This window comes from Abramis brama, assembly GCF_963993115.1.
Source record: "Abramis brama genome assembly, chromosome: 5".
In the NCBI taxonomy this organism is placed as follows: domain Eukaryota; kingdom Metazoa; phylum Chordata; class Actinopteri; order Cypriniformes; family Leuciscidae; genus Abramis; species Abramis brama.
The window spans coordinates 27,682,802-27,704,124 of record NC_139967.1 but is presented as its reverse complement, the minus strand read 5'-3'; the positions used below and the strand labels follow the sequence as shown (position 1 = coordinate 27,704,124).

The 21,323-nt window shown below is 38.8% G+C and overlaps 1 protein-coding gene across 4 annotated transcripts in view; it reads left to right on the top strand.

Moving 5' to 3' along the window:
• Positions 1-21,323, top strand: part of rtkna (rhotekin a) — a 69,490-nt gene that overhangs the window by 12,999 nt on the left and 35,168 nt on the right. Inside the window, exon 1 of one of the 4 annotated variants that reach the window (XM_084115862.1) lies at positions 5,640-5,876. The exons of 2 other annotated variants lie outside the window; for them this stretch is intronic. In XM_084115862.1, coding sequence (XP_083971988.1) covers positions 5,778-5,876 — 99 coding nt within the window. In that variant the 5' untranslated portion in view covers positions 5,640-5,777. Of the gene's footprint in view, positions 1-5,639; positions 5,877-20,309; positions 20,578-21,323 lie in introns of those variants that run through there. One more of the 4 variants, XM_084115864.1, reaches the window with a different exon arrangement.

Sequence of the window (21,323 nt, the reverse complement as noted above, 5' to 3'; positions counted from 1 at the left end):
TCATCGCTAACGGACATTAAGCACGATACTCAGCGAAATTCACATTGTAGCACAACTTGAATCCGCATGCAGGTCATTATATCTATTCATTTATGAAACTAATTTTCATAACATTTTCCTTTGTTTCCTTGTGTGTGGGGTGAGCCATTTGCTGGCCTGTTATCAAACTGCATGGCATATTCACCTCCATTAAAGCAAATAAATTAACTTTATAGTAGAGAGTGTGAAGGGAATTTTTAATTTGAATTTAAACATAGCTAATATTCCTTTTTCTTGAACGATTAACACGTGTATATACTTTTGAAAACTAAATGTCCCTAACACTTGGGCCAAAGTTAGTGTGTGTTGAATATATATAAATTAGGAAACATTTTTAACTCCATGACTCTAGCAACAAGCTGAAGTAAATCCAAATTTGCTTTAGTATACATATCTAGAACCATGTATTGAATCATGTCACATTTGCCATTCTGCTATTCTATAAAAACTGTTGTTGAGGGCAATTCTCTGAAATTGGTGCGAGATCCTCCGGGCCGTGATTAAAGCATATTCAAAGCCATTGTTTGGAGTCTGTCTGGTTACTGCTGCGCAGCCGGCTAGTGGAGCACTAGAGACCTTATTCGCAAGTGAAAAGGTTCATAAGGGCGACACGTCGTCCGACTCAGCTGACGTCGACTGGAGATGTGCTAGAGGATAAATTCGTAAGCGTCGACTGGAGATGTCCCAGGTTAACTTAAGTTAGGTTCGTAGGGGAAATCTACCACAAGAAAAAACGCGAGAACACAGGAAAGAGTTTTTTTTTAACTTGTCAGGTGAGTTTGTTTCATAGTATGTGATTTAAATATACACCATTATTCTCCTGAAATCTGTGTGTGTCTGTGTCTCCTGGTAAACCCTACATTATGGAGACAAAATGCCCCCACAATAAGGTGGCAATATCTGAAATTTATCTGACATTTTTTGGTCCCCATGAGAAAAACGGCTTATTAATCATACTAAGTGATGTTTTTTGAAAATGTAAAAATGCTGAAAGTATTCTGTGATGGGTTTAGGGGTAGGGTTAGTGTAAGGGGATAAAATATACAGTTTGTACAGTATAAAAATCATTATGTCGATGGAAAGTCCCCATAAAACATGAAAACGCAACGTGTTTGTGTGTGTTTACAGTGCACGGGCCTCTTCTTTCTGTTTCTTGTGGTTTGCACTCAGTGTTTGAGATGGGGCTGGGTAGCAGCTGAGGCTCTTTGTAGTGGTTAGCAGCCCTTCAGAGGCCTTGCCCTTCCCTCTGTTTGTCTCACAGATGTGCCCTGACTGAACTTCAAACCATATGAATTAAAAACACAACATGAGCTGTCTTTATTCACTTATCTTTTAAAGGGTGTAAAAACTCTTGAATAAGTGTTGTTTTAAAAAAAGAGCATTTTCCCCCTGTCACAATACTTCCTTTCACTAGATTTAAGTGTATAGCAAACCTGAAGTGTTGTGGTAACTTCAGTATGGCATTTCCTTACTCCACCCAGTCAAATTCCTTCTGCTTGCCACCTAAGCAGCGCCAGCGTTATCACACTGGCCACCCAAACAAGAAGCCGTTTCTAGTCCCTTATTCTTGATTGGGAAAGGGAAATCTCCCTATATATGCTTCAGTACATCCGCTGAGGAACAAAGGCCTGTCAGAGGTTCCTTTTCACTTCACACCATATTTGAAAAGATGCTACTGAAACCAGTCAAATCATATGTGGGTGCACCAACCCATCCTGAATTTAAATTGGCCCTATTATGCTATTTTAAAAGTTCCCAATACAATATTCTCCTACAATATTTTACAAAGTTCCCCTGAAATATTTTTTACATGCATTCAAGGTCAAAAAACACGAAGTTTCTCATAATAAATATTGCACATCACCCCCTTTCTCACAGTGCTGAAACGGTTAGATAAAGGATTCAGTCTCTCTAAACCCCTCCTTTCTGAGAGCCTACTCTGCTCTGATTGGTCAGACGGCCCAGTCTGTTTAGTGTACCGCTTACAGCACGGGTTAGAAACATAACGCCTGTTACCATATCTGAATTTCAGCTCCGGAGGCTCAGCACTTCATACACCGTGATACGAACGGCAACGATGCCGTCGGTTTTACCGTATCAATTTCCTTTGGAAATGCATGCAAAGTGGATTTGCTTTCGCAGCACAGAAAACAGTGTCTTCTCGACATGACGACAACAGGAACCAAAGTCTTCCAGGGCTCAGCTACAACTAGTGTTTGAGGGTGGGTCAAAGTAGACATTGTTCGCGGGCAACCAATAAAGACCATTGGCTGACCATAGGCGTTATGCAAAATTGTTACAAGGTTCATGCAGGAAACAAGAATGGAATGACAACTCGTTTCAGGCAGTTCAGAATCGGTTCTTTCTTTTGGGAGACAATCGTGCATTTTGATCTTTGAAATTTTACAGATTTTGTACATTTATAAACAATTGTCAAACCCTTGTTAAAGGTCCAGAGTGCTCATTAACACATCAAATACATTTTGTACTTGCTTGCATTTCATGGCCACATCTTCTGCACAATTTTCTGTGGTGATAGTCCCAATCGATAGTTACCGTTGAAGTCCGTTATGTGGAGAAAAATCCTGAAATGTTTTCCTCAAAAAAATGAATTTCTTTGCCACTGAAGAAAGAAAGACATGAACATCTTGGATGGCGTTGGGGTGAGTAAATTATCAGGAAATTTTCATTTTGAGGTGAACTAATCCTTTAAGGAAATAAAATAAAATGTCCATTTTTACCTAAATAACTGGGAAAGAACACCACCAGAAGAAGTCAAATATGATACAAATTATGTAGACTAGATCTTTACTGATTACAGTAGGTACACATTTAGTTCTGTACTTTAATATGTGCATGATTCTACAGTCCTTAAAGGAATAGTTCACTTAAAAATGAAAATTCTGTCATCATTTACTCACCCTCAAGTTGTTTCAAACCTGTATGAATTTATTTATTTCTAAAGAAGATGTTTTGAAGAATGTTGGTAACCAGACAGTTGATGGACCCCATTGACTTCCATAGTATTTTTTTTATTTTTTTTCCTACTATGGAAGTCAATGGGGTCCATCAACTGTCTGGTTACCAATATTCTTCAAAATATCTTCCTTTGTGTTCAGCAGAAGAAATAAATCCATACAGGTTTGAAACAACTTGAGGGTGAGTACATTTTTTAACTATTCCTTTAACTTTCATGCACATATGGTAGATTGAGTTTCACAGAGTCAAGACCCCTGTGTCCACTTTGCTTTCACAAACACTGAGTACCATTCCCTTGGAGCCCACATTTTGCTGTCTTTTTTTTTTTCTATCTCCTAAGACTTGGGAAAATAACAAATCACATCTCTGTGTTTCCCATTGTGTGTTCTTGTTTCAGCCGAAAGTGACTCTGGAGTTTGAAAACCTGTGAGTTTGTTATAGTGCATAATATTTAATATTTGCATTTTCACTTATTGTATTATTTTTGTGTCAATCGGACTTCATTACCTATCAGATTAGGGTCATATAAAGAAACTGAATGGGCTAGTTACACAAATTCAGTAGGATACGGTTTTCTTATAGTAACTTAGACTGAAAGACTCTTAATGAAACATCATTAAATTAAATGTACTTATTTTCCCTTTTAAGGTTGCCAATATCCAAACAGATGCATAAAAAAAGAAAGAAACAAGAATTGTAGTAGAGACCGCAAAACGTCTGTATTGTAAATGTAAGTCCTGTTTGCTCTGATTGATTTTTACTCCCTTCAGTGAGAGGAATCTTTGAGTCTGGCATTGAACTGTGGCATTTTAAATTATTGAGCATATATTAAAAATTGATACCCTGCTAACACACATTATCCACTGTATGAAATATTTCAGTAGTATGCCTTCCAATAAATGTATTACTTGACCGGGGAAAGGGTCAATAAACCACTGCTTGACAATCACGATGACTAATTGTGTTGGACTTATGAAGCTGGATGCCATCATTATGTGGAAAGTATTAGGCAGACTGCAGTTACTCAGACAAAGCACTGTTCTCATTGTGCAGACAGATGGACCCTTTGTTTCCTATAGTTAAAGGGTAACTCTCGCCAAAATGCAACCTTGGGTGTTTTTGTTAATCTACCTGAGGAAAACTTTCGTTTAAAAGCATAATTAGAATGGAAACTCCACTTTTAAGTTTGACCGTATTTAAAAGGCAATTTGACCGAAAACGAAAAAACGGTCAAACTTAAAAGTGGCGTTTCCATTCTAATTATGCTTATCTATATAATGTTGCATTTTGGCGAGAGTTACCCTTTAATGTTCGTATATATTCCAGCTAAGGCAGCATGCAGACACATGTTCCTGAAGCAGTCAAGAGGTTTCATTTGAGGAACTTTACATACAGGTACAAATTAGGGTCTGAATTATTTATTTATTTTTTTCTAAAAAAAAAAAAAGTAATTACATTTATTGAGTTTTTCAATATATTATGACAAAGAAAACAAAAGAGAACAAACAAGAATAGCAACAACTTAAAAAGAGAAAAGGAAACCTAGCTCATACAAACATTCCAATTAAATAAATACTATGCTCAGCTGTTTAAAAAAAAAAAAAAAATCATATGGTATTTGCATTATTTAGCCCGCTTTCCAAATGTATGCAGATTGATTTGTGTGGTTTTGGAATTTTTACAGGAAATAATAAAAATAATAAATAAATAAACAAACAAGAATTAACCAGAATGCCAGAACTAAGCTGTCACTTAATTAGGGGCAAGCTTCAGACCAAAGGATGTGGTTTGTGTAGTCATACAAATTCCCATATAACAATAATAACAATAATAATAATAATAATAAAAATAATAATAATAATAATAATTTATTTTTAAATGTGTTCAATTATTTTATATATTCATTTAAAAAAAATGTATTGTTTAAATATATATATATATATATATATAATTTTTTTTTTTTTTCTTCCCGTAACTTGGGTAATAGGGTTGAATCACCAATAACTCTACCTATTTTGCCATTTATAGAGCCGGATTTCTTGGCCGTATATTTTACGTTTTTTTTTTTTTTTTTTTTAAATCCCCATCCTGAATGATGTGAAGGCTTTTGCGATTACTGAATAGATATTCGGGTACTTGTTTATGAAGGGCGTGTAGTTTCTCTCTCGCGCTGGTTGTGCTGTAGTGTTGTGAGCTGAATGGTGAATGAGGCGGTACAGTCGGTCCACGCGCGCTGATGCCCTTTTGTGGGGAAAGTCCTGCCATAGCACAGACACACTCACATCAGGACGCAAAGAAAGAAACTGCATGTAAATGACCCATTTTACAGACGGGAAGGAGAGAACATGATTTGAGGGTTTTAAGAAAGTCGTTTTTATGCAGTAGAGAGCGTCCCTTTACTGTACTCACTCGCTTTTGTTGTGCAGGCATATAGACGCGCGGACGCTTGGAGTGTCGTGTAGCCTACAGCAGCTGGGCGAGTTTGCGGAGAGAGCTTTCTACTCCTGACTTTCTTTTTAGGTGCCTTCAGTTATATTTCATGTTATTTGCATCTCATTTACTGTTGTTTCCAGACACATCTGGTCTGTGACGTGAAAACTATTTTCTTGGATTTGGATGCGTTTGGGTCGTGAATCATATAGCCTACTCGTCAACTTCTTCCTGTCGTCCGATAATGTTTGTCAACTCTCAAGACACATTGATGGTTTGAAGAGCATTGGGAGACTGAACTTTAAATCAGGAGCTGGTATTCCTCTTGAATGATGCCCATAGACAGACTCGCTGACATGGAGGAAAAACTTCGTATTTTGGAGGATCTCAATATGATCTACATTCGTCAGATTGCCCTGAGTTTAAAGGTAAAGTTCTTTTCATAATCTGGCTTGATATTTATTCCACCTTTGACATCTGAAGTAGGTCTGAATTTTGTTATTTGCCCTTTAATTAAATCAGATATTAAAATGCAATAAACAAATCATACAAACTATTTCTATAGCAAGTGCTTAACACAATAACTAAGAATACATGTCATTGCTCTGCTATGAAATGAAAAATCTTAGCTTGGCCTAAAGTCAAGATTTAAAAAGTCTGTGAAGATCTAATCAAATACGTTTTGTACTGAGGTGTGAGAGATTATATTGCCTATATGGTCTTGCTCAGTTTTCCTGTGTGGTGAAGTTGTATCTAAACGCTCTTACAGTGATGTTGATGTACAATGTATTTGATTACTCATGTTAGTTTGGTGTGTTCAGTCTTGGCAGTAATGCTTAAAACAGAGAAGCGGCGGCACTATTTCTCAAATGGTCCTGCTCTGCAGCTGCAATCGCACAATACAGTCTCATGGGATGAAAGTGTGTGTTGTTGGACCTTATTGCCTGGTTTGTGAATTCGTCGGTGTTCCGTGCCTGAACTCATAAGTATCATGAAAAAATGTTCAAATTAATGTGAGCTCTTTTGCAAGTGCGTCCACCGAGACTTCATTTGACTGGCCTTATCTTTGGAAACATTTGCACACTTGGTGATATTATCGTTGTGAACATACAGATACTAAGTAGGCAGTGGTTAATGATGTACATTTTTAATTTATTACTTAGAAAGCAGGAGGCACATGATAAACTATATGATAAATATCAAAGTGCATATCAAATACCATTATTTATTTTAAAAACCTCCTTTGGTTAGGCGTCTTTTTGTCCTGCAGCTGTTGGGTGTTAGGAACGCCTAGTATCTCACTGAATGACATGCTGAACACTGCCTCAGCCCCCGTCGCTGCACTGAGCTCTATGGGGTTTTGTGTGGGTGACCAAACTGGGCGGCTTCTCACCGCTCATGCTGAGATCACACCTCACTCCTCCAGGGTGCCTGCGCTCCTCGCCGAGTAGACAGATTATGTACTCACTATTCCTGCAATGTGACCCTAAATTTGAAGCCTGAGATAATGAAAGGACATGGAGGCGCTTCCTTTGAGCTGAAGGACATCTTCATAAATTCCTGGTGCATTTAAATACTTCATGGTCATGCATCTCAAAGTTGGCAGTCTTGAGTTCTCAGAAGTCAATTAGCTTCAAGCCTGTGTCAGTTTGAAAGGGACTCTGTGTTTAAATTCAATCGCTCATGTGATCTTCATGTAAAAAATGAACTCTTTGTATGATCCAGCAAAATGCTGCCCACTGCAGCTTTAGTAATTTGTTTCCTGTAGACAGGTTGGATTCCTTCTAAATTAGGGTTGGACATGAGGACTTGACATGATGGTAATGATTGATTATGAAAATATAATAATTTCATGACTTTTAAATGTATTTTAATGCTTAATTTATCATTTTGTGCTCGTTATAGTGGTATCACATAAGTTGCATATCTTTCAATCGAATCGAATAGAGATGTGAGGGAGGGGCAATAACAGATATTCATGTGCTAATATACTGAAAAACAACAGCTATAAATGTTACATTTATTCAGCATGGATGCAATATTGATTAGAAGTGACAGTGCAGTTATAATGTTAAAAGATTTCTATTTCAAATAAATGCTATACTTTTGAACTTTCTATTCATCAAAAAAATCCTGAAAAATATATCACAGTTTCCACAGAAGTATTAGCCTAAACGGCACAACTGGTTTAACATTGATAATAATACAAATTTTGTCGTATTTTGGTCTTTCACCTATAATCTTCAAAACCTCTAAACAGTGTCTTTTGGATGGCAGTAAGACGTTGTGAACCCCACTGTTGTTGTAAAGATTAATTTAAAGAGGAAAATCTTTCTGGGCTGTCTGACAACATAAAATGGTAGATGATTTTGCTTAGCCAGAGTGTGCTCAAGGGGGTGATATATTCTCCAGTGCTGCGGAGGCAGGAACCTGTGGTTTTCTGAATGATTAGGGACTACTGTTAGCGCTAGCATTTGCAGTCAGGTTTTTCAAGTTTTAACAAGTCCATTTCAGAATCAAGGCAGCCACATTCTTGGCACTACATGAACATTCCTCTGGTGTCCTTCCTTTACGATGTCTCTGTCTCCTGAAAACCAGGAGAACACTTCCCCGGTGTCGTCACAACCTTTTGTTGCTGCAGAACTGTGATTCATAGCCTGCTTGTAGTGATGGGTGATGGGAACAGGAAATAGCTGAGCTTAATGAGAGTAATTGGCTGGTATGATGTCATCTCTGCTTGACACACACTGCCTGACCACACATACAATAGCATGCTGTAGATATGGACATGTCTTTGTGAGGACTCAGTGATTGCTCAGTCATAGTGCTTAATGTGGCTTGCCCTTGCTCTTCGGTTCCTGCCTGAGGGGTGATGGGTCATTTGGTCACTTTCTCTATATTTAGCTTGCTGATGGTACACCTACAGCTGAAGAATGTATTTATTTAAATTTTAAACAATACTTTTTCCACCTTAATATGCAGAGAGATTTGTAGGTTGATAATAATGATATAATATATATATATATATATTCATCATCCATTATTTGCCATCTAGCAAAGCAATTCACAGTGCTTTAATTCCATGTGACAATTAGGGCTGTCACTTTACGTTCGAAAATCGATTGCACAGTCGATCGGACCAACCAACGCAAGTTTCGAAAACGAAAATAGGGAATCGGTTTTAACGGCCTTCTCTCGGAGCGTGTCCAGCTCGTCACGATACGCCCGCAGCGAACGCGCGTCACACAGCAACTGCAGGCTCTGACAAACACGCATAACAGCAAATTATACTGCTGCATAATGTGTCTCTTTTTACAACAAAACTGTGAATTTTGCCGGTATTCAGACAGTCTCATGCATGCAGACACAGATTCGGGCTACGGTCTACAATCACCTATGTAGGCGTAATTTGTTTGACATTTCTAATCGTAAACACAGCTATGTTGAATCCTCCAGTGATGTTTTTCATTGATGTTATGGCAGTCCACTCTGCTTATTGTTTTTCGAGAATGTTGCACTCCTGTTTTTCATTGTGCACGAAACTTCACGCCAATAAATCATCAGGAATATTGCTGACTTGTGCGCGTCTCAAGCGCCCTCTTAACGTTCGTCCTAATGCCTGTTGGTTGTCCGTGGATTTGCCCATATTTGGCGTTTAAAATGGAAACGTCTTTACACATGGAAAATCGATTTTACAATCGATTCAATGAACACGTATGTCTCAAAAATCAAACAGGATTTTTTCACAAAAGTGACAGCCCTTGTGACAATTTCTCGAATGTGCTCAAGGGCATTATGATAATCAAGCAACAATGTGATCTTTATATCTCTTCAGTTCGCTGTTGCCTTTTCTGTGGAATGAGTCAATAACACTCTTTCCATTCGCACAGCTTGTTTACATGGATCTGTAGCAGATACAGAGCTCTCTCTATACTCTCTCAGCAGTGTGTTTACCAGGGTTCCTCCTCTCAGGTGGATCAGTGTGGCCTTTGTGTGTCCATCCCAGCAGGAATGATGCCTGCTGCTCACGTTAATTTCTTATGGTATGTTGTGCAACTAAAATGACCCTAGAAGAATGTTATTGTGTTAGCACAAGAAAAAAGGACCTCATAACTCTGGCCTCCACCCATGATGTCCTGTGGGTCTTTGAACTCCAGCCAGAGCATGATGAAATGCTTGGGAAAGGGCAGACCTCTCACCTCACCTAGAACCCCAGTGTGACCTGAATCCACCTCAGATAATCACCACACATCAGCAGGTACAGGTGTCACATTTGGCCCAATAGTAGACAACTCTTGACGTTTGTTTTTACCTCCCAACAAGTTCTTAACTGTATAATGTGGGATATGAAGTGTCACCGCACCACCCATTTCTTTGTTTGAACATCCACGAGAATTGTCAAATATAACTCTGGAATGCTTAGTTTAAGCTTAGTTTAGCATTTAGTTGAGATGAATGAACTCCAGCGGTGAGCCCGAGCCAAACGTGACTCTCTTCAGGGTTCATAAGGTTAGAGGTCATAATTGTGCGCAAGCCAGAGCCATTTACTGTGTTGTTTGCCCATTCATCCATAGTAAAACGAGGTCTTCTTTTCAGTCTATTGGTTCAGCTGGAAAGGTGTTTAACTAGCTTTGTTATGGATTGTGAGGTTTAAAGGCTCTGACATACTTAAAACGAAGTTCTTTTTTGTTCTTCGCTTAGGGGTAGATGTTCGAAATAGCTGAGCATACTGGTTTAATGTTATAGGGAACATCGTGACACCATCCACACTGCTGGGAGCAGAGTTTAGATGAATATGTACTGTGCGCTTTTCTCTTAGTAACAAAATTTACACACAACAAAATTGTCAGCGGTGAGAAAACAGCAGTTAAGAAAGCATCTAATCATAGCGATTTGCATATGCCAAGCCGTTTCGAATGTCAAATGAATTTCGCAATGACGTCACACCAGTTTATTCTTCGATTTCGCTTGAAGTATATCAGAGCCATACAATTCAGTGTTATTCATCAACAGATGTCTTTATTGATTTATGTCAAGAAATGTAGCAAGACATGACCACTACTGCTTTGCTTCTTTTCAAATAACCCAGTTCTCAACATACAAACTGGGTTTCAAGGAGTCTTTTTCATGACTAGGCCCTGTATCTACAAGGCTCTGGCACTCCTCATGCCCTCCAGGCGGGGTGGGGTATTGGGAGGAGGGCATAGGCTGGTAGTGAAAGAGGGCATTGTAGTTGGTCACCCACGCCTCAGCACAGCCTCTATCGTTCCTGGCCTGGGCCTTGGTGTAGTCAGGAACAGGGCTGAATGGACACTCTGTGTGCAGGAACAAGCCAAATGCCTCGACTCAAGCCAGCTTCCTTTGGAAAACACCTCCCAGCATTCAGTGTGTTAGAGGAGACCGCCATCTCTCACCCTGTCTGCTTACTTTATTACCTATGTTGCGCTTTTAGAAAATGAGCCTCATTTTTCTAAGATAAGACCTGCTGTTGAATCTGTCAAATCTCCACCATTGGAGTTCAGTTAATGGGCATATATGTGTCTTACAGAATGGAAGATTTTCTGTCTATCCAATTTCACTGACAAGCCTTTCCGTATCAATACATCATACACCCATGGGTGTTGCGTTATACGCGTTGCCTCTTACACAGAGGACTGTGGAAAAAGGCCTATTCACACAATGACCATTCTGTGAAAAAATTGTGTGATAAACATTTTAATTTCTTGACCAACATGAACATTTGCTTGTTGTCAATGTGACAGCTTTATTTTATTTTTTACGGAGAGGTATTCTAATCTCTTCCTTGGCACTACGAATAAAAACTGGTCAACCAATAACATTTGTGCTTTTGGTCACATGACCAGCCACAGAGCCGCCGCTGTTACATAAAACTACAACTTCGCTCACGGACAGACTATTTTGAATGAATGAATGAATGAATGAATGAATGAAGCATTTATATAGCGCTTTCATATGTACTATTGTACACCCAAAGCGCTTTACAATCATATCAGGGAATCTCTCCTCAACCACCACCAGTGTGCAGCATCCCTATCACCCAACAGCCATATCACCCTGTAGCCCAAGACTGGTTGCCCACTGAAGCTCAGCAGGGTTGAGCCTGATCAGTACCTGGATGGGAGACCTCCTGGGAATACTAGGTTGCTGTTGGAAGAGGTGTTAGTGAGGCCAGCAGGGGGTGCCCGCATAGCTACAATAAACTTTGTAACCTGTAAGTTAACGCTGAACTGCCTCAAATTTGACCATTAATGACTGACAAAACAAAAATCTCAGACTCTCCCTTTTGAAAAAACCTTGTAACTCCATTTGAGCTTGATTTGGGGAAAATGTTAACAATGTAATGACACACGCAAGTGCCACAATACTTTGACAACATGGTGTTTAATTTTTTCCTAAATAGCGGTTCTACACTAACCAGCAATTTTCGCTAGATTCAAAACACGCACCACGCTGAATATTACCTGCCATTCATTTTCATAATACTTTAATGGTTGGTGACATTTTCTTTGGAAAAACCTCTGAGATCCAAAAGTTAATGCCAACAACTTACCTATGATGACTTGACAGCTTAGCGCGGGCATTTCACTTACGTTGGATGTGTCAACATCACATCAGCATAGGCCGTACTATCTGAATTCATGATTGGTTGACTGCCAACTTAAAATATTAAACAGAATGATAAAATAACGTTAGCAACCGGTTAATGGTAATTTCAAAAAAGTGTTTGATTTGATTTGATTTGATTTAGTTTGTTTCCGGTTTTTGTTTTCATTCCCTGAACCGGTTCGGAGCCTTGGGACAAACTGCTCGTCGTAACAGTTTTGATAGAATGAGTTAGGGGCTGTTTACACCTGGCCACTTAATGCGTTTTCTCAGATCCGATAGCTATCTGATTTATCAAAACGATTCCATTTACACCTGGTCACATAAATGTGTTTTTGCGAAACGGATTTAAATCCGATCTTCAGTTCCCACGCTATATGCAGATTTAATGCAGTGCACGTCACCGAAAGCAACAGATATGATCTGCATTTTATTGATCACCAGCAAATTTAAAATCAAAGACCGCAATAAGAGAGAGCGGCAACAGCCCTGGTAAGATCATTTCGTTTCTTTAATTTTAATGATGATGACTGTGTGTTAACCGTCTGCGACTTACTTTCACTTTGATTTGCGATAGTTTGCACGTTGGCTTAAAGAATAGATGCTCAGCTGCTCATCTGCTGTGATGTGGGCTGCAGTACCGCTATCATATCTGACTATAACATGACATATAGCCTATAACACGCTCTCACACGTTTATTTTTAGCATTTTTGGGAGGAGTACAATTTACATATGTGGTTTCAACAACCAGATGCATTTACACTTGTCCAGTTTCGTCTGGAATGCGGCCCAGACCACCTCCTGAAGTGGTTTGAGCGATCGGATTCAAATCCGTCTCGAATGCGTTTCGGAGGGCATTTACACCTGGTCTTTTCACGATCGGATAGCTATCCGATCTGAGAAAACGCATGAAGTGGCCAGGTGTAAACAGCCCCTTACTTTTTTCCCTAAGTATTTCAGCTGGATTTGTTCTTGCTTGGTTTATAATGTAGGTGTTTATGCTGTGACCTATCCCTCTCACCACCTGCAATGAAGCCAGTGGAGTTCGCTTGGCCATGTAATTGAATCAAGCCTCACGTTGGTAGTTTTGGACAGAGGAGTGAATGGAACAACAGGAGGGTCATTTTAGCATCAGTATAACAAACTGGCACACCTCCACCCTCTAGAGAATAGCTCGCAATTTACGGCTGTTGCTTCACAAAAGCTTCAATCAACATGGATGAGATAATGTACTTTATGCTGTTTGTTCATCCTTAGCGCAGTTTGATGGGAACCATCTGGCTAGGCTCCAGGGATAGAGCTGCTGAAGTGTGGGATGCTTAGCTTATCAGATACAGCTGAAAAGGAACCCTTGTCCTCCTGGTACTCTTTGCTCTGGGGCTCTGAAGATGATGTGTGGCCTGTCTGGATGTTCATGTTTAATGTATTGCTAATTTTCAGCTTAGCACCACTTTTTCAGTATTTTTAGCCATTCCAACCAGAAAAGTGAGTGGGATTGGGTCTAGTGATCAACCGATATAGGTTTTTTGATTGCCAATGGCGATATCTTAGAGAGCTGGGTGGTCGTTATAAAGTCGATAACTATATCACACAATTTAATTTAAAATAGTAAAAAACACTATCATAATAATTGCATCAATTAAATGTATATTTATTTTTGCATAATATTAATTTAATTAATTTGAAATAAATCATTTGAAAATGAACCAATGTGAAAAAAGCTAGTTTTACATACAGTACACAGAGATATAATTATGACCAACGTCTCTTTCAAGGAAAATCTCTTCACTCGACGACCATATTTGCAAAACCTCCGGGCAGCTATTTCGGGTTGAGTCCTATCGATTTGAGTGGGGAAATCCTGAAATCTTGAAAACTGCTTGCCGAACTCACAATTAAATAACATATTTCAAATCCGCCACAAATGAACTGACATGAACTGTCCCATAAATGTTGTTTCTTTTGCTCAAATAGTGTTAAAAATCGTGTGTTTCAATGGGAACCTGACGCTTCTAACGGTAACTGCAGTTGCAATTGGCTCTTTTATTCAGAAGTTTCTCCCATTCATAAGTAATAGGAGTGCACCATCTTTGTATATCTATAGTCTTTGTTATGACATTGTGATAAACTGGCTGCATAGTTTGATGTTGCTCGCTCGTATGTGTCAAAATCAGGATATGACCCATTCCGGATTCAAACTTCAGTCCTTGTGTCCCAACACCTCTTATATGACCTTCTGTGAAATCTTTGATTCTCTACTTTAAAAAGCAGTATGATTGAGTTAGTTAATTGTTAAATAAGTTCTAGTATTCTAGACTTTATAACTGAAGACTTGTAGTGTGAACTGTAGAGTCACATTCATAAACATTACAAAAAAAAAAGCACACAAAACCATGCTTGACCTTTTCAGCAGGTCATTATGTTCCCTCAGAGTAATACAGAATTGCGTTATATGGTACTGTTGCCCAGGTATGTGCCAACATTTATATTACTCATTTATTTTTTATTAAAATTTATGTCACTATTGCAAAACTTTGACCTGTTCTCCAATTTCGCAAACCATTCATTTGAGATCTCTCCTCCTTTAACCTCCCTGCAGTGAAATGACACCTCTTCATGATCTAGTGCTCAGGCATCTGTCAGTACCTATGAAATAGATGATTTTCTTACATCACCACCAAACCTCTCCTTTAGATTTATGGCTCCACCGGTGGAAATAGATTTTCCTTGTGAGAACAGCTAAGCAGTGTCAGCCTCCAGCTGCATCGATCTGACTCCTGCTATCCGTGTAGCGGCAGTTGCTGACGTCCACTTGGGCCGACGAAAGTGTTGAGAAGAACAGACTGTCTGTTTGTGTCTGTTGATGTCATTGGTACAAACCCCTGATGTCATCCAACTTTGTAGTTCATAGTTAAACTGTAGGTCGGGCAAGAGTGCTCCCTTTGTAAAATGACTTTTGCTGCGGGACTGAAGCAGATGAAGTATATGGAGCTACTTTTTTTGGATCCTTTTGTAAAGCCTTGTTGACGAGGGTGACATAGTTTGGCGTCCGTGCACTATGGAAAGGGTCTTCAATAAAATAACCATTAGCTCCATTAGATTTTAATTGAATTTAAATTATGGGTGCATTTAAAGTAGGATCTTTACTACACACTTGAGTCCAGTTATGGGTCTTGGTTCACCACCAGTCAGCTCTAAAAGATTACAGTATTATCAGCTACTATAAATACCAGTAGATCTGCTAGGTGTTAAATCACTTTCATATTAAATCTGCTTTAAATGAGCTGAGTACGGCTCATTTAAAGGGATAGTTTACCCAAAAATGAAAAATCAAAAAGATATTTTGAAGAATGCTGTGAACCAAATAATTTACCCATTTACTTTCATTGTATTTTTTGTCCATATCTCCTTTCATGTTTCACAGAAGAAAGTAAGTCTTACCTCTCATTTAAAGGGATAGTTCACCCAAAAATGAAAAATCTGCCATCATTTACCCTCATGTTGTTCCAAACCTGTATGAATTTTTTTTTTTTTTTTTTTTTTAAAAGATATTTTGAAGAATGCTGTGAACCAAATAATTTACCCATTTACTTTCATTGTATTTTTTGTCCATATCTCCTTTCATGTTTCACAGAAGAAAGTAAGTCTTACAGAGGGATTAAAGACATTAGTGTTAGTAAATTATGACAGATTTTTTTATTTTTTGGGTGGACTATCCCTTTAAGACTCTGCAGAGGTGCCCTTATTTACTGGATAGGTTTTTATCCTTTCTATACTCAACCTTAACCTTTTTTGGAAACTGGTCAGCTGCCCAGTACATAATGTGTCTCTTTCAATAAGCAGATAAAATGGGCCTGCCTTCATGAAGACTAGATGCATGTGTATGTAATCTTGACGTGGTCAAGAATCCTTTAGGTTAATCCAGTTTACTATGCTGCTGTGTAGATGATGCAGGAGCCGTACACTGTCTCCCATTGGCTAAGGAATGGGGATGACTAGTCTTAGGGATGAGCTGGCACCTACTCTATAGATTAACCATTTGTTTGACTAACCAATTATCGTCTGTCTGTCTGTCTGTCTGTCTGTCTGTCTGTCTGTCTGTCTGTCTGTCTATCTATCTATCTATCTATCTATCTATCTATCTATCTATCTATCTATCTGTCTGTCTGTCTGTCTGTCTGTCTGTCTGTCTATCTGTCTATCTATCTGTCTATCTATCTGTCTCTGTCTGTCTGTCTGTCTGTAAAACTTTTGTATTGACAAGTTTTTACATTTTTTTGAAATTGTTATGAATGGAATGAGATACATATACATATGTATCTCATGGATGTATATGTATGTGTGTGTATATGTATACTGTGTGTGTGTGTGTATTTTTTTTTTCTTTGTTTTAAATTCTACCTCTATACATTTAAATTTGAGTTTTAATCCTGCATCCTGTTTGCATCCTACCTCAGTTGAAATTTAGGAATTGAATTTAAAAGCCCTTCTTAATTCAGTTCTGAATTGTGCACAACACTGCAGGACGCAATAGTGAAAGTTATTGCATGGCATTTTTTTTGCTATGAAATTCCTTTGTTGTTGCTGCTTTTTCAGGATGCTGCCAGTAGACTTTATGATTTGAATCAATAATGGGCTTTCAATCATCTATAGTACAGTGCTTGGCTTGTTGCAATAATGCCAAAATCAATACTTCCAAAAGCTTTTTAGTAAATCCACTGATTGAACACCACCATTATCAGCTTGTGTTTTCAGCTCTAGGTATCTGCTGCTCAAATGTGTATTTTCAGAGATCCCAGTGATTCATAACTGCTCATTGTAAAGTGTTTACTGTTGTAAATGAGAAATTTGTGAGTAAGGGTAAAATTTAACAAATGTCAGCAAAGGGACACTAACTGAACTAACATAAATGTACATCAAACACAATGGGGTGTATATATTTATACATAAAATAGGGATTTGTATACTTGGATATGCCACTGTTTATGAGAATATATTGCCATTGGGGATTTGTTTCTTTTCATTCTGTTATGAAATTGGGAAGATTTTAAATATCTCATGTTGTGCCGCTCTTGTTGTGGTATGTGGTCAACCTCCAAACCACATTGCTCATTTCCTGCCTCAATGCACAGCCCCTCCTGAGGGCGAAAAAGCTAGCTACATATTTCTCTGAGAATTTATTGGTATTACAACAATACAATGTGACATTACAATGCAGTACAATGCATCTGTGACATCATGACCATTAAGAACTTAACAAGATGGAAGAAGAGACACTGTTTTAGATGCTGTATATGGTGAGGAAGGAAACAAACTTTAGAGACAAGGTCAACACGCCTCAGATAGGAAACAAGATTTTGCTTGGGAAAAAAAACATTCCTTCCAATGAGAAAGTAAATACGGTAGAAATCGGAAATCACAAGCCAATAAGGGAGAGTTTGGGAAGGTTATAAAGGCTAAACACCCAACTTAATGCACTCACTCAGACTTAATTAAAAGGCAAGTGAGATCATTTCAAATCTGTTTATTGTGTACAGCTTTAAGCGACTTGAACCATCAGATTGAAGCATTTAATCAGATTATAAATGTGTTGCACTAAATCTCATCATTGTTGCCTTTAAAATCTGTTGTTTTCTATATTCCAGCAGGCCACTCACTGACCTGACCCTCTGCCCTTTTACAGTGACGTCTGGATGTTTACTTTATGCTCACAAATGCATAATGCACTCACATTCCTCTCACAACACTTGGCTTCCTGTCTTACTTTGTCTGCCTCTTTCCCACCCCCTCTCCTTCTCTTTTTGTCTTTCTTGTATTAGCACAAGGCTAATTTTACTCCATGATGGGTAGTCTGTGGCCCTGACACATTCTCTTGCTCCTTGTGTCCAATAATACTGTCCGTCACAGTTAGTGCAGCTGTTGTTGAACGGATCTTATTACTGCCCCGATGATTCTTATGAAACCATTCCTCAAATGCTGGATTTGTGTTTCCACATGGGTGTTCATGTATATGTAACAGCCTGTGGGCATACACAGTACAGAACATCCTGTGGATGTGTGTGAAATGGTGTCAGGTCAAAAATCCTTTTCCCTCTATAAAGCTTTCTTTCATCTCTGCATGTTTCTCACCATGTTCATCGATTTTTGGAATACAATTCCCTACTGTCCCTCGCTTCCTTTGCTTTCTCTGTTTCCCTCTCTCGCTTCTGCTTGCTCTTCCACTAACTCAATCCATTCAGCCTATCGCCTCATATCTTTTACGTTTATTCAGAATGGCATTTCTTTTTTCTTTTTGCCATGGTTTCTTTTAAATCACCACAAAATGAACCAAAAAAGTTGTTATATAACAATGTATTTTGTTATATAATGCAATATCACTCCACTCTTACTGTGTGCTTTTGATTGTGTTATTCAATTATACAGACAGTGTATCCTACAAAGGGACCCACCAGCAGCACACAGGGCCTCTTGGCATTCATCTTCATTTTGCTGGCTCACTCCTCACCTATTTTCCACCTGGTTGAATGCGACCTGCTGTGCCCCCTAGAACTGCCATCTGAAGTGGCTTAATGAATCTAAGAGCCTGTCTGTCATAGGCCTGGCTTCAGTCTAACTCGAGCAGGCACTAGGACTGCATGTGGTTCAACTAAATAAGACTGTGTGCAACAAAACAGGATTGATGAAAATGCTATTGACTTGGGTTACCATGTTACACAAGCATGGGGCAGTGATCATTATTATTACAGGGTTGTTTGCTTTTGAGAAAGCCACCAGATAATGAAAGCTTTCCGCATCTAATAAGCAATAAATGACATTATAGACAGACAATTAATGTTTTTTTGTTTGTCTCTTTGTCATTCAAATTCATCCCCTTGTTTTTGTAGTCATTTGTAAAACTATTGAACCATAATGCCCCTGAAGTCTTAAAGTCGGCATGAAACGGAAGTTGCGATAGTCTTTTCTTCCCTATATTGAGACGTACTGTATCCAAGCGAAATGGCTTCTTGAATAAGAAAACTGTAGGGCGGGACTTGATTTTGTCCATTAAGAATTGGTTGGATGGTTGTGGTTTGCTATTGCTGTGATGTCATGTGAGTGACAGGTTGATCCCGCCCTCACGCCAGTAAACACATCATCAGAGAAGAGATGTCGCTGCAAGAGGGAGGGAAGTTATTTTGATTAAAGAGTGCCCATTAATTAAAAAAAAAAATTATGATGATGTGCATGGATAAATCACCATCATAATAAATAGTGCAATATTCCATAAAATTGTCCATTTTGATTTCATGGTGACTTCAATGCACTGTCCCATGAAGTCCTGCATATAAATAATTAGCCTGTTCAATGTTAATTAGCCCTTACAAATTTATACTATAGTGATGGTGGGGTGTTATCAGATGGTAATCAAAGATTACTAGCCATATATAGTACTTATAATGACTGGTCTTCAAACTGGGTTTCAGGGGCTAGAGAAACTGTGCAGGGGTGCATTCCAGAGAATAAAAAGTACTGGATTCAGCTTTTTGGAATCTGAAAGCATAAGATTAGATGATTTGTTAATCCACTAGCTAATACATTTTATTTGTTTAATTCACAGTAAGAAATAATTGTCACTCTTAGCTTGCTCACTTTGGAGTGTTTTGTCTTTCCAGGTAAATACATTTTAATAATAATTCAATAGAAATAGGAAGTTTATAGTTAGGGTGGCATCAAAAAGTTTGAAAACCCCTGAGTAAATATGCAATGTGTCTAATCAAACTATGAGTCTGCGCATGTATCTTTAATCATGAAGCTCTTTGGCAACTTTGTCTCTTTGGACTTTTGCTGCTTTATAAAGATTTAATTGCTTTAACCCACGTGCTGATCTGAACCATATTCCGCACTTGCTCCACTGAGGAGCGTTATTCTGAGCACTCACTGCTATTGTTAGAGGGGTGATGTAATTCAACGTGGATTTGAAGCGGACGAGGACGGAAGATGGAGAAAGACAGAGATGACTGTGGTCCTGCAGCGCTTATACTGACAGCTTTGTTTTTATCTACGAGTGCACGCGGGATGTATTTGTATCATTGTTTGCATGCTATCTAGGAAAACCTTATATTTTTTCGATAAACCTACACCGGACCGCGACTGTAAACCCACAGAAGTCAGCAGCACCACCGACGCCCCCTCTCCAGCCTCACTGGTTGGCTCTCACTCCGCCGCGGCTCGTGTTGAGTTGACCCCCTGTGGACGAGAGAGAGAGAGAGAGAGAGAGAGAGAGAGAGGCTTGTGATGACAGCTGAGAGATGAGCTCGACCAGATGACCGTGTCAAACACCGACGGTCCCTAGCAAGCATTCTATCCACCGTTGTGACAGAGCCACGTTTATTGCGGAGAAATGGACATTTGATCACTTCAGAGTTGGAGCGAATGGGCTGGATTGCGTAAGACCGCGCGGTGATTTCGGAGTTCGAGCTTCTACGAGCGACTCTTCAAACATGAATAACACGAAGGATCCGCGAGTAAGTGATGACGTTACCCGCTGTGCACTTACAGATTTGATTTCTCGTTCTGATCACGATGGAATATTTTTCTTGTACTGTCAGGGTTTGTTTTATAATTCGTCCTATGTCGAAAATATACCCCATTTTGATAATGCATCTGTGGGTGTTATTATAATAATGCCCAGGTAGCGCTGCGCTATTGCGTGCAGGTGCGCGTGCAGCAGCAAGGTCAAATGCCCGCGCGCACTCAATACCTGCTGAGTAGCCTACATGAGATGATGCGCGGAGGAGGCCTGCTCTTTTCAGACTGTATTAGACTATATTTGCTTTTTTTTTTTTTTTTTCTTGAGAGAAATTTTCTCTATTCTTGTTTTTAAAAAGTTGATAAACTTTTAATCCAATTATTTTTTAATTAAGATATTTATATCGGCTATAAAAAAGGGCTGTAAGTTTGTCAAAATGACAAGATGACATGCATTGCCAAACATGCATGATGACATGCATTGCCAAAAAGAATAATGTCAATAAAATATTGGAATAACATTCCTATAAAATTGTATTTATGATTGCACAGCATGGATAGTGGTAGGAATTCATCTTGAAACAATGCTTCTACTGTACTGCAGTAACAGAACTCTATGGGAGGAGATTATTTTCAGGAAAAAATCAAAGTCAGGATGAGAATTTTCTCTTGCTTTCTTTTCTTAGAGGGTTTGTAATGGAAACAGAGCTAGTGTTGTACAATACCATGCTATATGGTTCTG